Raw genomic sequence first — 17,718 nt, forward strand, 5'->3', positions numbered from 1 at the left:
TTCATTTTCTCAATAAACAAATTAATACTTTTCCCTCTCATTTAAAACCGATAGTAAGAACAAAAAACATAATCACTTTCCTGTTTCCAGCAATTACAAGGCAAGCATAACCATGAAATACTTTTCACTGTACAAATGCTAGAAGCGCCGTTTACAATTATACAAATAGCGTCAAACAGATCACAAGGTGAAAATAAACTGAAGCGATGTGGCATCAAGGAAAGTAATTACAATTGGGATTTCCACCTCCTGTTTTATCCTCAATCCATACGTCACCATCGAAATCATGGTTACCTTGGAACGACAAAGCTGCTACCTGAGCTGGAACCTGTTTCAAATTTTTGAAGCAATTACATCGGAAATCGGTTTCGATTGAATCTCATCGCCGCTTCTCGGTTGACTTTTAACTGAATCAACGGTCACCATCTTTTTTCCCAATTTCATTCGTACTTAGAGTTAATTTAATCAAATGAATATAGAGCAGAGCACCCAAAACATTACAGTGCTTCATCTTTACAAACATCTATTGTGCTTCTAATTCTGTTTAATTAGGATATTGTAGTTTTGAATTTTTCACAGAATGAAAAATCATATTTCATATTATTAATTAATTTAGGAAAATTTTGCGTTTTAAAAACGGTTTCTACGTCTGCAAAAAGGAGGACAATTAAGAGAATACTTAGGAACCGAATGACTAAGATAATTGCCGTTTTAGTTACCATAACTTCCTCAGTATCGTTCACGAGGTGTGTTTACGAAACATTCTAAGGAAATTATATTTGTGGGAAGTACCGAGAAATTTCCGATGTCCTTCCAAACCAAAGATACTCTAAAAAGAAACTCTAAGAAAAAACCACCAAACGTCCAATGTGGTAATCTATTCTGCCTCATAAAATTTTTATTACATTTTGAGTCGAAAGCAGAATATGTTATAGCAATAAAATAATATCCTATGCATCTCTATTCCTGGGTTCACTGTCTCTGGACCAATAAATTTCCGATGTCCTCCCAAACCAAGTATACTCTAGAAAAAAACACCAAACGTCCAATATGGTAATCTATTCTGCCTCATAAAATTTCTATTACATTTTGAGTCGAAAGCAGAATATTCTATAGCGGTAAAAGAATATCCTATGCATCTCTATTCCTGGGTTCACTGTCTCTGGAGCAATCGCGACCATCGAGAGTGCTCGAGCCACTCGAGGATCAGGGCTGGACGAAAGCGAGGACGTTGGAGGAGGTTGGCGATGCTGGCGATGAATTCTTCAGGCGCAGATGAACTTTTCGTCCGGGGTGAAGACCGACCCGGAACGACCCCGCGGTGGCCGCGACTGAAAGACGGGCACACGATCAAGTGGCCAATGAGAGTGTCAGCCATGGCCCTCGCTATCTAGAATCACATGCTGCCCGATAGAGTTCGTCTTCGTATATAGTTGCAGTTGAAAAGCGTGGATCAGCCAGAGGCGCACTCGAGGTGGCACGAATACGAGCTGCAGTCTAATATAAACTAGCCAGGGTGTTTGGGATCGGTGGCCAGTCGAACGCATCCGCGGCAACGTGTGATCTTCGTTTCGATCCTCATCGGCATCGAATGACCGTGAGTACCCTGTTACGTTAACGATCGAATCCCGGGTCGATCACCTCGGCTTTTTGCTCGTGCATTAATCCGGTTCGCGATCGACGCGGATCGTTCGTGTGCTTTCGTGAAAACGCTGCCAATTATCAATTGGACTTGTTAATTCGTGCTGCTTGCCACCATAGACGATAGTGATCGAGCGTTGCGTTGTTGTTTTCAATCAATTTCACGTTTGGCTACTGTCTGGACGTGTGATCGAGGCTTTGTGCTCGGTTTTGTTAGGGGTTGAAGGAGCCTGCTAGTGAAGTACTGTGTACTGGCGAACCGCAAGGATCATATTGCATTTGCGAAGATCGGGTGTTTGTACACGTCCGGTCACGGTACACCTGCTGTTATGCCGTTAGAAAAAACGAATACCTTTCATTCTTTGCACGCTAGGGCATTGACGTGGAAAATGTGTCACCGACTGAGAGCCATGGCGAATCGAATGTTCGACTTCGATTTACCGATTTCTTGCGCGTAAACAGTTTTACGTTACGTAACGTGATTCGTAGCTGATTTAGGATGCTGTGGTTTTGATACAATTATGTGAGGATGATTTTTCAAGTTTTTCACTTTCGATGGGGAAATAGAAGAATTATGATAAACGGTTCGAACGCGGCAATGGGAATACGATTATGCATTTTGCAGTAGTAGCCAAGAATGACCTAGATTCGATGGCTATTTTTAAAAGACTGCGAAGCAAACAGAGAACGTTAATAATGGAATACTATACTGTGCTGTTGTTATGAATGAAAATTTTATCTTCCATTCTTCTGTGAAATATCGTCTCTCGATACAGCGTGTAATTTGTCGTATCACTATATACGTGGATCGCTATATATGTGGGGATTTCAGAATCACCTGTATTTATATATGTACATGGTGCAATTTTATGTAATTATCAGAGCAGAATTTAAAGTATTCAATTTGTTATTTTTTTATACTTTATTTCTTTTTGGTGATGAATGATAACGTTTATATGAGTAAACAGAACGAAGGTTTGTAAAAATAGTGTTAGTTATTTGTGCTTCTGTTTGTATTACTTTATGTTCAATTCTCTTAACTAGATTATTCCATTCTCGTTGCTATCCAGTCTGTTTTCACTGATCGAATATTTTCACTGGAAACATTATATTCGTTTTTATCCAACGAGCATTCATTTTATCGTGTACTGCGTTCCGTGCTTTAAATAATAGGTGACGCATCTGTTACATTCTCGCGGCTGTTATTGCCAATTGTTATGCAACGACTGGAATTGGCTTAGGTTAGGGACAATATATACGAACATCTAACAATTTCAGAAGAAGAGTCTCGCTTTGTGCGATGTTTCAATTCGATTGTCATTCGTAAAGTGTTATTTTTAATTGTACTTGCAAAGTACTTGGATTGTGTAAAACTGGTTCCAAACTCTGAAACGAGTACTTGTAGAATTACAATTAGTACTAATCTTTTGCATTTTGTGATGTATCATTTCTTAGTAACAAAAAAATGAACAGAATAAAACGTGGAATTAGAAAGATAGCAATATTACTTATTGCTGGAAGGATAGAGAAACATCGATAATTGCGACTAGTGACAATTACCGACAATTTGATCAGCTATCGATAATTATCGATAGTTCAAATTCTATAAAAGAAATAAAAGTATGGAAATTCTATAAAAGAATTCAGATAAGCTGGAAGGCAACATAGAATGAAAAATAGAGGAATACTAGACGGAAACATAAAATAATTTATGGTAGCAGCTATTGCTTTTTATCTAAAAAAAAATAACCACGTCAATATTTTTTGCTTTTACTTATGACCTTCTGCTGCATATTATTTGCCCTGTTTTATTGAAAGTTCTTTTAGGTTAGAAGGCTATTTTGTAAATAATCTTTATTTACCTACAAGTAAAAAAAATTGGTTAGATATACAAGAAAGTTTTTACGTGTTTATGCGATATCCAATGATGATGACGATAAATATGTATACGTGTAAGAAATAAAAAATTTATTATACAGTATTGAATCTTTACGGAAAGGGTATACACAAAAATTATACAGTGCAATTTTTATTTTAAGCCGTGCTAAATTGGAATTTAGAACGAAAGTTGGGACAGTTAGAATAACTTAAGACCACTTTCAGAATGATGCGGATTGCCCTCAGTGTCCGCCTTTGAGATCTATTTATTACTCGCACTAGCATACCAACGGCAGAGTGAAAAAATGATCTGTTGTGATTGAAAAAGTGTATTTTACAGTTGCAATTCATATTCTTCATAAATTAATAAATTTATTTTAAATATATAGTGACTATATATTTTTTTATGTCAAAACTTTCGTTTGTTTGTTGTACGTGATAACGATATAATTACAAATTAGCAGAATAATTAAAAATAATTTGGATGTAATGATTTCAGTTATCTTATAATGGCTATGATAATATAATAAATAGAGTTTGAGGTAGATAATAATAAATATTGAAGGAAATTATCGGTTTCTTGTTCTGTGTGCTATAAAATATAATATAAGAATAGTAATAATAAGAATTATGGTGCTTTTAAATAATAATTTTTGAAATACATAAATTTATACAATTCTTTGTTGTTGTTGGTGAAAAAGATATATCAATATATTAGAAAATTGTAGATTTATCTCCTTACGTTTTAAAAATAAATGATATTCACCCAAATAGCATAATTTAAACTGTCCCGATTACTAAAAATAACGCGGTTGAAAATAAAGCAGTGGGTACGCAGATATTAGGCGGGCAGCACCACGTACGTGACACTATTTTCACGAGATAAGGTCGAAAGCCTTTCGTTTACATCTTTGGTTTCTTATTTTCTTCCAAACGCAACTTAATTTAATTTTTAAACCTTATTTGAATGGTGAAACATACTTTGTGCATAAGTGCATTATATATTGTGCACGTAACATCCAATCCACGCTTACGAGAGCCACACATAATAGACTTTGTATAGACAGGTCTGATAAAAACTTGAATTATGAAGACAAGTGGAAAGAAGAAAAAACAAAATTATCCGTTCACTTTGAGTGGCAATGACAACCTATAGAAAGAGACAGAAGAAGAAGGAGGATAAAGGAAGAAGATAGTATATTTACAGGAATTAGAAAAAAGATAATGAATAGAGTATCTATACTAGATAAATAAAGTAGAAAATAGTACACAACTCGATTTACAGGAATGAAAATTTACGATCGACGGTGGAAAGTGAAAAATAATAACAACATGGAGTTAAGACATGAAAATAATAAAGAAAGATTTGAAAAATTCAACAAAAAGCGTGATATTGGATTATTTAGTAATATACAGGCTGTTTTGTAAACATTCAGGTAAATTAAGTGCGTCAGATTTTCAAAAATACAGTCTTATTTAGTCAAACTAAAGATTTCTATTCGAAAAACTATAAAAATTGTCATAGAAAGTGAAAACAAAAATCAGCAGGAATATAATTATGAAACTAGTTTGAACTGAATATTTGATAACGAAAGAATGACTCTTCGGGATTGCCTAATCATAACAAGATTTGCCTAATTTAAAACGTCAGCGTGGAAATGTCCATACACGTGTATCTATGACATATTTTACGTAACTTCCATTGAAAATTGCCATTAACAGGAACTGAATTTTTTAAACTATATCACAAAATTACGTACATTCGGTAAAAAAAAGTTACAGCTCGTAAAATATAGTAACAATATTTACAATTACCTACAAATCAACTACGCTTCATTTTAAATCTAATAATCCACAATACCTTTGATATTGTAATATCATCATAAAAACTCAATCTATAGTCATGTATTAACCATCTACACGTATTCAAAACGTCCATATTCACAATATCTAAAAGTCTCAACTTCAGTTATCTCAAGGTCCGCATTAAATGGGACACGCGTGTCTTTTGAATAATTAACAAATTACTGTTGTCCATAGAAAGTTACTAGTACCTATGCATAGTTAAGGATATATGTTTAACTACTAATACATAACGATATTTTTCGTAAATAGTGCAGGATATATCGATTAGAACATGCAGGACTTAACGACGTTAGATTCGAATATAAAAGAAATCCAATCTCCGCAAGCAAAGGCAAGAAACGGTAAAGATACCGGCCGGTCATGCGGGCACGTGATACACGCGTGACGGATATCCATTCCGTATGATCTTCCTATAGCTTACCACGTCCTTGTCGCCCCAACGGCTCGCTGGCTTTTGCCATTCCACCATTCGGTTTTTACTACGTAACTTTCATGACGAAGTACAAGTGCGATGGAGACAGGTAGAGTCACTGCGTTCGTTTTTTTTTCGAACTACTTTTGAGTCATCTTAACCCAGACCCCTGTAATGAATCTATGTGGCCTGCGAACAAATTTTCAATATTAGTATTTAACTTCTAGTAATTAATCGAATGAATTCTCGATACTTTTATATTTTTTAGAAAGGATTCCGTTATAAAGAATGAAAACTTTTATACTCATCTGTACTTGATATGATCTGTTTGATGTTCAATTTTAATATTTCCTCTGACCCATGAAAATATTTTTTTTTCCAATTCGGCTCGGAGGCAAACGAATGCATTCTCGATACTTTAATATTTTTTAAAAAGGATTCCGTTATAAAGAATGAAAACTTTTATACTCATCTGTACTCGATATGATCTGTTTGATGTTCAATTTTAATATTTCCTTTGATCCATGAAAATATTTTTTTTTCCAATTCGGCTCGGAGACAAAAACAGTTGGCCATGTCTGTCTTAACCTCTGCTATCGTCGTGTCACCTGAATCGATGAAATGCTGAAACCTCAGCAACATGAGAATTCTATGACGAAATATATGTTTTTATTCATTCCCATGCATCAGCACATACGTTTGCGTATGAGTTGCCATCTGATTCATAGAGTATATGTGCATATTGCAATATATCTGATATAATCAGGGCATATATTATATTTTTACAGGCACTACACTAATATAACTAAATATAGCAGATCTTATCACAATTCTGTCATCATTTTATTAATAAAAATGTATTTGGCTGGGTATCATGCACTACTGCCATAGACTACTATCTAATGAAGCGATACTTATTATGTTCTTCTTATGCAAGCAGAGATTTTAATCATTCAAATTGCGTCGATTATTTAAAATATTTGTAAATAATGTCTTTGGTCCAACAATAGATGTTTAATTGTTTGAGGAAAACAGGTAACATTCTTCTCTTATATAACGATGCAAATGATGCAGCGATGCAAACTTTGAAAGTTCGTGTATCATGTTGTTCTGTATTTTAAGGAAATATATAGTAACACAGTTGAAATTAAATTACATGAATAATTTGGTTACTATTATGTAAATACCTATTCGTTCTTTAATAAATTATATTAGTCTTTTGTTTGCACACGAAACGTTTATGCTTGTGTATCACGAATGGTCGACGTGTAAAGATATATGGTTTTAAAATCAGCAGTCGTTATCGCGCCAAAGCGGATGTTTTCAAGAACTTACTAGACGCAGAAGGCATTATAGATACAATGAGCTTACTGAAAAAAATCACTAAACTATTTAACATTTTATTTAATTATGTTAAATTGAAATCTGAAAGGCACTTTAGAAATTAAAAATACTTCAGCGTGTTGGGCAACTCGATTGAAATTTAATTTGCGAATGAAGAAGAATATGCTTGAGGTATTTAAAAGTTAAATTCAAATTGAATTGTGATCAACGAGTTTATGAAGTGAATCATTGCCTCTGCAGCTGGTGACAGTTTTGAACTGCTTTAGAGTATCAAACAAATACGAAAGCTTGAACTATTTAAAATTTCAAATGAAATTGGATATTTTCAACCTTTAACAAATGTTTATAGTAAAAACCTAATATACACTGCAACTTCCTACTTAGAAAAAGATTAATATTTCTTTTCATTTGAAGGAATCTCTAAAACCTATGATGGAACATGCGCAAACATATTAAATAGTGAAACATTTTGTTCTGCCTCCTAAATCGAACACATACAGGTAGTTGAATCCCCCTGAAAAAATTTCAATAGTCAATGAAAATTCATAAAATCCATTAGAGCGTTCTGATCATCAAACGTGTTAACATTATGATCGTTAACAGAACTCAACCGCAAGTGTGTACGAAACTTTACATAACTAAGATGAACCATACGAAACGAAGAATCGAACCAAACGCTCATCGTTACCTCCAGGGCGTAGATTTGTTTCATTGTTGGCACGCATGAGCACAGGCATTCAGAATCCATAGGGATAAGCGCATGCGCCCAGCAGGGAAACGTTCTGGAAGGGAAGGCAAAGAATGTCTCACCGGGAGAGTCGAATTCGGGTGGTCGATCGTACAGGAAGTACTAGATACGTTCAGTGTCCGGGCGTTTGATATATATTCGCTTTTAAAAATCGACTACTCCCCAATTGTAATTACTAGTCACTGCTCGTTCTTTTTTCTTTCATCGATCAGTCGTCGATTAACAATAAATACGCGAAAAGTGATCGAGGCTTCTGGAATCGCGAGCAGAACCGCGTTATCGATCCCGTCCGGGGCCAGCACTGTCGTCGTCCGCTAATTTTCTAAATCCCCATTGGCATAGGGGGCTCCAGCAGCCCGACCATTCGATTTTCAAACGGAAAAATGGGTGCGGACGTGTTCACCTTCCTGTACGAAAACGTGCGCGTCGAGCGTTTTAAGAAGTCCTATTTAGGTAAGCAATTGCCCAGATTTTATTAGATTGCAGATGTTATGTCGCAGAGCACTCGAACGATTCGAAGTGATGCTGCGAGAAGTAGGGGTGGAAAGTGGTACGTCTCGTTGGGTTCATACGTGCGCCATCTTTAGTAATTCTTTTTTAGTAAATAAATTTGTTCAGCACAGAAGAGTAATAAATATAACAGTAGACATGAATTTAATATTTGTTATACGATAAAATTTAATAGGATGAAGTTGTTCATATTGGATAATTAAGTTCTATAGAATTTATTTTAATAACATTTGATTAATTCATCATTTAGAATCGATATTTCTAGAATAACTGATAAATTGATAAGTAAATACGGGTATCTGATATGAATAAATATATCGTTTAGGGATGACGTGCAGTAACATTATTAAATAATAGCGATTTATCATACTGCTCGCAGAATCATGATCACGGAAGTGATGCAGTTTCATTCACAACTGTGATCGCGGTTGTTTTTATCTTCAGTGAATTTGTTTATGTCGATCTTAGTATCGTTCATTCTGATTAAATTATTTTGAATGAAATACTCGAATATAGCTTATATAAAAATATTCGAGTGAAAATTACAATTTCTGTGCATGTATAACATAAATATGTAGTTTATTTAATGCTGAGGGTGAAAAAATGCAATTGAATTCTCTTTCCCTTATTTTATTTCAGCATAATTTTATTTAAAGAGTAAAATTATTATTACATGTCAATATTTTATTTAAAAAGCAAAATATATATTAATTCTCTTTTCTTATGTCAATAATATTATATATATAATTTTTTACAATGATTCGCAAATTATCGTAATCACTTTCGACTGACGAAGAACATAATTACTCTTTGGACTCATCATACATACATATATATGCGTGTGTATGTATGATGAGACCAAAGAATAATTATGTTTTTCATCAGTCGAAAGTGGTTAGATAATTCACAAATCATTGTGAAAAATCATCGTGATCGAAATAATGATTTTCAGCGCCTGAAAAATGCTACTTTATTCAATTTTGATAATAGAGAATGATTGCAATGTTGGGTAACTTTATTACAAACGCGAAATTGTTACAAGGGTGAGATAACATTCTGGTTGAAGTTTGCCCTTTCTCTTTTGGTGTGGTTGATCTTTAAACTATTTTATAATTTCCTTTCTCCATCTATATGCTATGTAAGAAACGTATAAAAAATCATAAATCCGGTAACTACTATACAATGAACTTCAAACTATTTTTTCCTAAGTTCGAGTGCGTAAATATAAATTGTTTAAAAAGTAACTGATCACTTAAAATAATTGAATCAACTGAAATAAATTTATCTGTAGTCGGAATGCTTGCAAAAACTTTTGTGAAAGATTAAATGCCTTTTCACAGCCATCTTAAGTATTACATAGTTATTATCAAGTCTCAGTGGCGAAGTATTTATAGTATGCAGGAAAACGAAAATAAATGGAAAATATTAAATTTTTCGAGCACAAAAGTGTTCTTAATTCACATTGAAATTTCAATGGATCATTCGTTCCAAGTAAAACTAAGTTTATGATCCAAACGCTTATAAGTAATTACTTTTGAGGGTCTAACGTCTTAAAAGCTGTTATAGAATTTTTAAAGCTTCGCATTTCTAATGCTTTGATTCAAAAACTATTGACGTACTAAACCATACAAAACTCTCTGGTATCGCACTCTCCCCTCCCCCCCCCCCCCCCCCCCTCCATTCACTACATGATGGTGACCATTTCGACCTCAAAGACGCAAGTGGATTGATTTTCGCTTGCTTGCAATTATTATATGTAAACTTAAGAACTTAGAATGCGTCTGAGGTCAAATATACCTTTCACATGAAAGCAGACCGATAGAGACTCTCAATTTTCTCTAACAGTCGAATCAGTAACAGAGAAGCCGTTCTGTGCGCTTCAACCTTGCACTTGGCATTCGCGTGTCCTCTCTAAGGGAATATCGCAAGTCTAGCACATCACTCGGATGCCACCTCTGACGAGACATCAGAGTTGATTAATAGTTACGATGGTTTGCTTGATTGCATGCTTGAGATGCATGCTTGTCTCAAGTTTTCTGTTGGAATGGAAATTTTCTATTGCTGGTAGCTAACGCTGAGAAAGGCGACGATTGTAAAGGATTAATGTTAATTTTATTTGTTTCTGTGTTTTATGTCTCTCACAGACATAAATATAGCAGCGAGAGAAATTTTAAATAGAGATAGCAATATCAAACTAATCAGAATATTTTATGCTAGCAGTGAATAGATTATTAATACTGCCCTTACTTTTAATTTCCTTCTTTATTCTTTAAATTTTTAAGGCGATGTTCCTAAGGGCGTCGATTAACCCTTTTACCAACCAATCCTGATTCCTAGAATGGTATTGTCTAAAAAAAAATAAAGATTAATATCATGTAAAAAAGGGCTAGCAAACTGCGAGACAAAATAATGGATTCTGCAATTTTTCTGCAATCTCTTAACTACCCTATTAACTTAAAATATATCTCTACACTGCGAATGCAGAGTCTGATGCATTTTGATAAAGTTGAACACTCTGTCATTATCAAAATGACGTGCATATACTTTTCTATTTTTTGTAATGACACGACGAAATACAATATCTATAACGATTTTTTCTTTACATTTTTATATTTAAAAAGGCGCTGATTACAATTCCCGTTATAAGTACTGAGAAAGGTGATATTATCAGTGACATTTGGTCTATTGATCTTTGTTATTTTAAAGTAATATTTGACGTAATAATTGTTATCACCAGTAAATAGCATCGTTAGCATAAGAAACGACAGCAGACTCTGTCGTAACCAGCTGCAACTGCAGTTGCTCCGAATACGAGATCGATAATTAAACGTCGAGTGCCGAATAAAAATGTTCTGACGTCAAAACTGTAGAAAAGATAGAACACATCCATCTTTGTAGTGATAATAAGTCCTATGTGCGAGTTGTTAGTCAAAAGACTCTTACGTACTGTTAGCATTGTGATATTAAAAAATTAAAGTCAAATGGCGGTTTCTGGACGTAACAATCATTGATAACAATTGAAAAAACGATACGTGTTCAGTATGAAATTTAATTCGTGAATTTTACAGGACACAAACTTTAGTCGTTAAGATAAACTGCGATACGTTCTTTCTCTATGGTAAATCTGTTTCTCTTACTGTCTTCAACTTTTTATTTAACCTTGTTTTAATGAGACATCGAAGGCAAAAGGAGGCTACAGGGTACCTGTAAATTGGTATAATGAATTAACAAATACACGCGAAGCTATAAACTAATAATACAATGATTATGTAACATTCGAATAAGAGATGTAACGTAACAGAATCTTGCAAATAAAAGAACCCTTTTTTTAATAAAAAAGAAGGGTACTTCTGTAGAATAAAATTATTTATTGCACAGGCATATATTTCTATTTAAAACTATTAAATATAATAACCAAATTTAATTAAATATAAGTTAGCTGCAATTTTTCATAAAAATATATAAAATATTTCCAGTATGTTTGGCAACAAAAATTTGAGAAATTTTTATTTACGTACACTACCATATTAGGTTATAATTGTTAGTATATTACAATTTTAGTTATTACCATATCTTTTCTGTATTCTTATTGTTAAGTGGACTTAACTAGACAAATAAACATTTTTTATTCAGACGATGCATCATTGTTCCAAGAATAGTGCAAGTTCGAAATAAACGTTGATGTATACTTCAGGAACTCGTCGATGTAAGCTCGAATTCATGTATATTAGTGCAGATGCAGTTGTAGTTTGCTCAAGGATTCGCTCCTCCTTTTACGAAGCCTTCAAAGTGGTCCAAGGAATACATATTCACGTTTTCAAGGAGAGTCGGTTAAACTTCATTGAATAAAATCGTCAAAAATGGTAGTCCGATACGATATCAGAATAACGATATATTTTTATAGTCTTGAGAAATTGGAAGTCGTAAATCTTTGCAAACTCAAGCTTCTTTACTATAAAAATAGTTATTCGTCAATTATTTACTGAAAAATCTAGGAATTTTCTTTTTCCATCTTTATTTACTGCATTTCTCTTCAAATATTGTCATAGATTTCTCTACCATTGAAAGTCTTTACTTGTTGAAGTCACAAATTTTCTTATTTGCAATTTCTTTTTTCAAGTACATTTTGCAGGTTATTTTCCACATGATTTATTTTTTTATACACTTTGATTCATTTTTACATAAATTATTCCTGGCTGAAAATTCTCTGAACAATCAATACAATTTTTTAATTTGCAATTATTAAGAATAGTATATTCGCCTATTTCAGAAATATTTGAAAAGATTTTTAGAGACTCCAGTATTGTTCAAATTCATATAGCAGCCATTTTTTGTGTTGAAAATGTTTAAATGTTACAGTAGCTATAACAGTCGTTAGATAATCAATACTACTGGATGTTACAAGAACTATGTAAGCGAAACATTTTTGAAAATACTAAGAAATACTTCCGCGTACCTTTCTTACCGCGAAAGGCGGTAGCAATTATATAATAAAGACTTCTTATTCCATAACAAGAAGCCAAGTTGTATAAAACATACGATAAAATTCAACAGCCTTTTTTCATTTAAAAGTTCGATTAGAAAAGTACTATCCGACTAATTGTTGGTTTATATCTTCTATTAGAATAGAATTAATAAAATATTAGGGTTCACTTTGAAGTAAGACTCGTCAAATAACCTTAAATTTGGGTGGGATGAAGGAAGGGAGATGTGGAGTACTATTTCTAAATTTTATAGTTTTCAATTTTTTATATTTTCCTAGATATTAATGAAAATCTTTTGGTAACTAATAAAACAGTTTTCTCCAGAATAGTCGACGTTGGCTGCTAACGAGGGTAAAATGGCTAACGCTTAGTATCTCTAGAGTGTTTAAATTATTAATTGTTCTAAGTCTTGAGCATGCAATTTGTGCTTGAATAAATAATCAAATATAATCGATTTCATGTGGAACATCCTATAGATACTAAACTGGCCATTATTATTACCAGCTAAGACGGTTAATTAGTAACGTTTATGAGCTTTTGACATATGGTACTAAAAGGTTTTTGTTAATATCTTAAAAACTGTTAAATATCCGGAGACAAAATTTTGGATTTTAGAGATTTTTTAAAACAAATAAAAATGTTACGAAATTGATTTTCATTTCCACGATATGCGTATAATAATCGCAACAATAATTATAATAAAGTAGGATGTTGTCTGTTATTAGAATTTGATAAATGAAAAACGTAATGCAATTGAAAATTGTAATTCATTACAAGAAATTGCATTAAACGGTGAAATCAGATGCAAATCTGTGTGCATTGATTGATTGTGCCCAGCCAACCAAAATTATTCATATAACAGATCGATTTAGCAGCGAGTATGCGCATTTCTCTCCTCTCCATTTCATTCACTTGTGTAAATGTCCGTACTGCGCAGGACAGAAATGCCAGAGTGAAAGCAGTGGAAAAGTACTGGGATGCTTTGGATAGTATCGTAAATTTGTTACACACGTACAGTTACAGCTGTAGGGTAGGGAATACACATAGAAAAATAGTAAGAAATCCTTCCCTTTCTAGCCCAGGTAGAAAAATCGACAGCCTTCGGCGTCCTTTTGTAGCCCAAATTTATTCTTTTGTTATCCCTTGTATCTGCAGATTTTCGAGTTTACTTTCCTTGAGATGGAAATGCTTTTTTCAAATAAAAGTTAAAAATAATAAAAGAAAATTAGAACAAGGATACACTTTTAAAATTGTCACGATAAATGGCTTTTTAGTTATCACAAACCGTAAACATTTGCGTTAATATTCTTTACAATGTATTATATAATGATAACAAGTAGAACAATTGAACCAAGTTAATATTAATTAACTGGTCACGTGAACTACAAGTATAAATAAAAGTCTTATTGTTTCAAACAATTCACAAAATTTTAAATATTAACAATGATAGCCACGAATTGCAAGTGTACGTTACTTTCGCGAAGCAATTATCTACATCTGTTTTCCAATAAAAAAACAACAATTTAAATGCATATATGTGCATTGCAATAGTTTTACATAACAATAATTATGAAAATCTTTATCTTCGTATTATTCTCAAGGGTAATAGTACATAGATTATGTCATTTCATCAACAAAAATTGGCATCATGGACGTTAACAATAATAATCATATCTGTGATTGAATTATTTTTAAATACAGTCGTATATATTAAGGATAACGAGTCTAAATCAATCAAATTGGAGTAAATAACATAGTACCATGTGTATTAGATGCATATAACCGAAAGAAGCAGTTGAAGTGGTTGTGAAGTTATGTTTTACTCTTTGTAAAACAAGAAGTACATAAACATGGCTGCCAACATTTTTCATTTCAATGGTATTATTAACACCTCTTTTACAATCAAATTTTTACAGAATAATTACGTGTTCAAATGTAAATACGAACATACGAAAGATTAGCTTTCATTATTTATTTTGATTAGTTGGACCTCAGATAATCGATTATTACAAGAATTTTTTGCAATATATCAGTCACTTTTATCTGATAAGAGGGGCAATTGATTCAAAATTATGTAGATAAAGTATTAGTACTGTATGCGTTTAAATGATTAAAATTCTGTTAGTATTTTATCATATTTTCCATGATGAATGTTAAATATAAAAATGATATGATACATTTAAATATGTAATTGTCTTAAATTTTTAGTAACGGAATTATATATTGATTGATAAATAAATTCGTGAACAAATTTATAGCTTGAATATACTTAATTTTAGAAACTTATGGATATTAATTAACAATTGTATAATTATAAATGTTATTTACCATGTATGACATATTAAAAGTGGTATATCTTTTAATTTCATTTAATGAATTTTTAATATTATAATTAGTAAAGTATAAGGATACTTATTTGATTTTTAGAGAAGATTAGAAATGCTTTCTATTGAAAATTCTGGAAATACACGCAGTTACGATACATCTTTAATCTGATGTATTAATTTATCTGATAACAAATGTTTGATTAAACCTTATGAATCATTTTTGTGAATACGCGAAAAATCTAAAGTACAATTAAATATCCCTTTGTAAATCAAACGATAACTAAAATACTTATAGCATGAGATACTAAGTTAGAATCTTTCAACTTCTTTAAACGTATCAAACTATCTTTAACATAAATTACACTTATCAATTCTGATGTATTACATTTTGCCCATCATAAAACTACAATTATCTAAAATCCTAACTAACAATGATACCTTTAAAACAGCATCAAAAATTCTCAAATAATTCATCTATAAACTGACAATAAACTCGAACTCGATACCGCGTTAACGCTATTGCGAAATTAAGCCACGATTGCCAAATGAGATATCGATTATCGAAGCATCCGTGACATAGATCCCTGTGATCCGCTAATCGCACACGAAAGCATTCTCGAAATTGCTAACCTGCTACGTGGATCGTGTCATATGGAATACACGTTTCCTATATCATCGCCATTTGGTAAACAGAGAATCATGCGCCAGAGAATCGGCCGGCGATAACCTGGAAAACATGCTCACGAAGCGGCCGTGCAACGGGAACCAAGGGGCGAGGGACGAGTCGGGACGAGCACGTGCTCACCGAGTGATAGAAGTTTTTTTTACCCCCACCAGACGGAATAAAGTGACCCCCACTCCAGATAGCGGAGACCTGGCGAACGAGCGAGCGAGCGAGCGTGCAAAGGCGTAAAATCTAAAGAATCGCTGGCGCTAGCGAAACGAGGACGGGGAATTTTTGCCGTGGCTTAAGATAGAATGGGCGAGAGAGAAACGGAGTCACCTGGATGGCCATGGTTAAACGAGAACGGGAATATGTAATGCGTAGGTAGATGGAGGCGCGTGTAGGTGCAAGGGAAGTGGTGGTGTCTCGTGATTCGTTTGCTGGAGAGAGATAGGGTTACGCGAATGAATGAGGGGCAAAGGGATAGTGTATGTGTAAGAAAATGGGAAGGGAGCACTTGCATGTGTAGAAGAGATTACCGTATGAACGTTGGTTTTATAAGGTGGAGAGAAATGGAGCAACTATATAGAAAAGAAGAGGAGGATGTAACAGACTATGAGAATAGTGTGAGAGACTTGAGAATGTGAGTGAGGCAGCTTGAATGCGTGGTCACAGAATGAAGGCAGAGGAGGATAGCACGATCGCGTTGTAAAACTGTGTACACACTGTTACGATGTACTCAATGATATAACGTTGTTGAAAATAAATAACGTTAGACCGATCAAATTCATTTGGTCTTAATAATCTGTATCATTGCTCTGTAGAAAGAGATCCAGCGAACTTAAAGATGGATTTGAATCGTGCATTCTGCTGGTACCTGCGCGCGCAGCTTAATGCGCATGCCATGCATGGATTTGAACGAGCAAACAGGAAGAGGACAGCTGCTTGTTAGAGCGAACGAAACAGAAATAGTATAATCTGGGCATGAGGGTATACGACGTTACGTGAAAAGTAAAACAAGGAACAGAGAAACCTTAAAAATGTATGTACACGGAATATGCATAGAATATTCCAGCAAAACAACTGAATATATTCATATATATATACACACACACACACATATGCACCAAGAAGCGATGAAAATAGCTCCAGATAGTCCAGAACCCTTAAACGAGCAGGAGGGTGCACGCGTCGTGTGTGAAAGACAGAGGTAGACAACTGTGAGAGTGTGTGAATTCAAGCGAGTGAACGAGCGCAAAAGAGGGGGGGTTACACAGAAAAGAGAGAGACGTCAGAGAGAGTTCAGCAGTCCGTAGCGCGGTGTTCGCATTCAGTCGTCTTCGCTACCTTGCACACGCTCTTCGGTTCGGCTTTGGCACTCGAATTTTCGCGAGCTTAGCGCATCCACGAATACCTTTCTCGGTGATAGTTTGCGGGAGGTGATTGTACCTGCGCGGAGTAGCTTTCGAACCGAATCGCCTGCGTTGCGAGTCGCGAGGACACGACCGAAATCGTCCCAATTTTGTCAAGCGTCGCTCGGTTTAAAATTCAAAGGGAAGACACTCGTCGCCGATCGTGTTGCCAACGGAACTCGAGCCGCGTTGGAATAGGGAAAGATTCGCGTCGAACGCGTCGGTAAACAGGGGAATACTGTTTCCACCGTGGACGCAGCTGTTTCGTTTCTTGCATGTTGAGGAGGATGTTTCTGGTTGCACCCGCCGACAATAATCGCTGGGCCTACACGATGCATGGATTGGAGAAGCCTATGGGTCACGTGTCCGGTAATGTTGATACCCAAATTTTTCAGTGATATCGCGGATGGCTTTTATATATTCCATTGGTAT

At 34.3% G+C, this 17,718-nt stretch overlaps 1 protein-coding gene across 3 annotated transcripts in view; it reads left to right on the plus strand.

Moving 5' to 3' along the window:
* Nucleotides 1-8,190: 8,190 nt before the first annotated feature.
* LOC143429904 (peroxidase) overlaps nt 8,191-17,718 on the plus strand; it is a 46,600-nt gene continuing 37,072 nt past the window's right edge. For 2 of the 3 annotated variants that reach the window (XM_076905749.1, XM_076905750.1), the window contains exon 1: nt 17,426-17,655. In XM_076905749.1, the coding sequence (XP_076761864.1) occupies nt 17,562-17,655 (94 nt within the window). In that variant the 5' untranslated portion in view covers nt 17,426-17,561. Of the gene's footprint in view, nt 8,343-17,425; nt 17,656-17,718 lie in introns of those variants that run through there. The other variant, XM_076905751.1, reaches the window with a different exon arrangement.

This window comes from Xylocopa sonorina, chromosome 12 (genome assembly GCF_050948175.1).
Source record: "Xylocopa sonorina isolate GNS202 chromosome 12, iyXylSono1_principal, whole genome shotgun sequence".
Classification (NCBI taxonomy): Eukaryota; Metazoa; Arthropoda; class Insecta; order Hymenoptera; family Apidae; genus Xylocopa; species Xylocopa sonorina.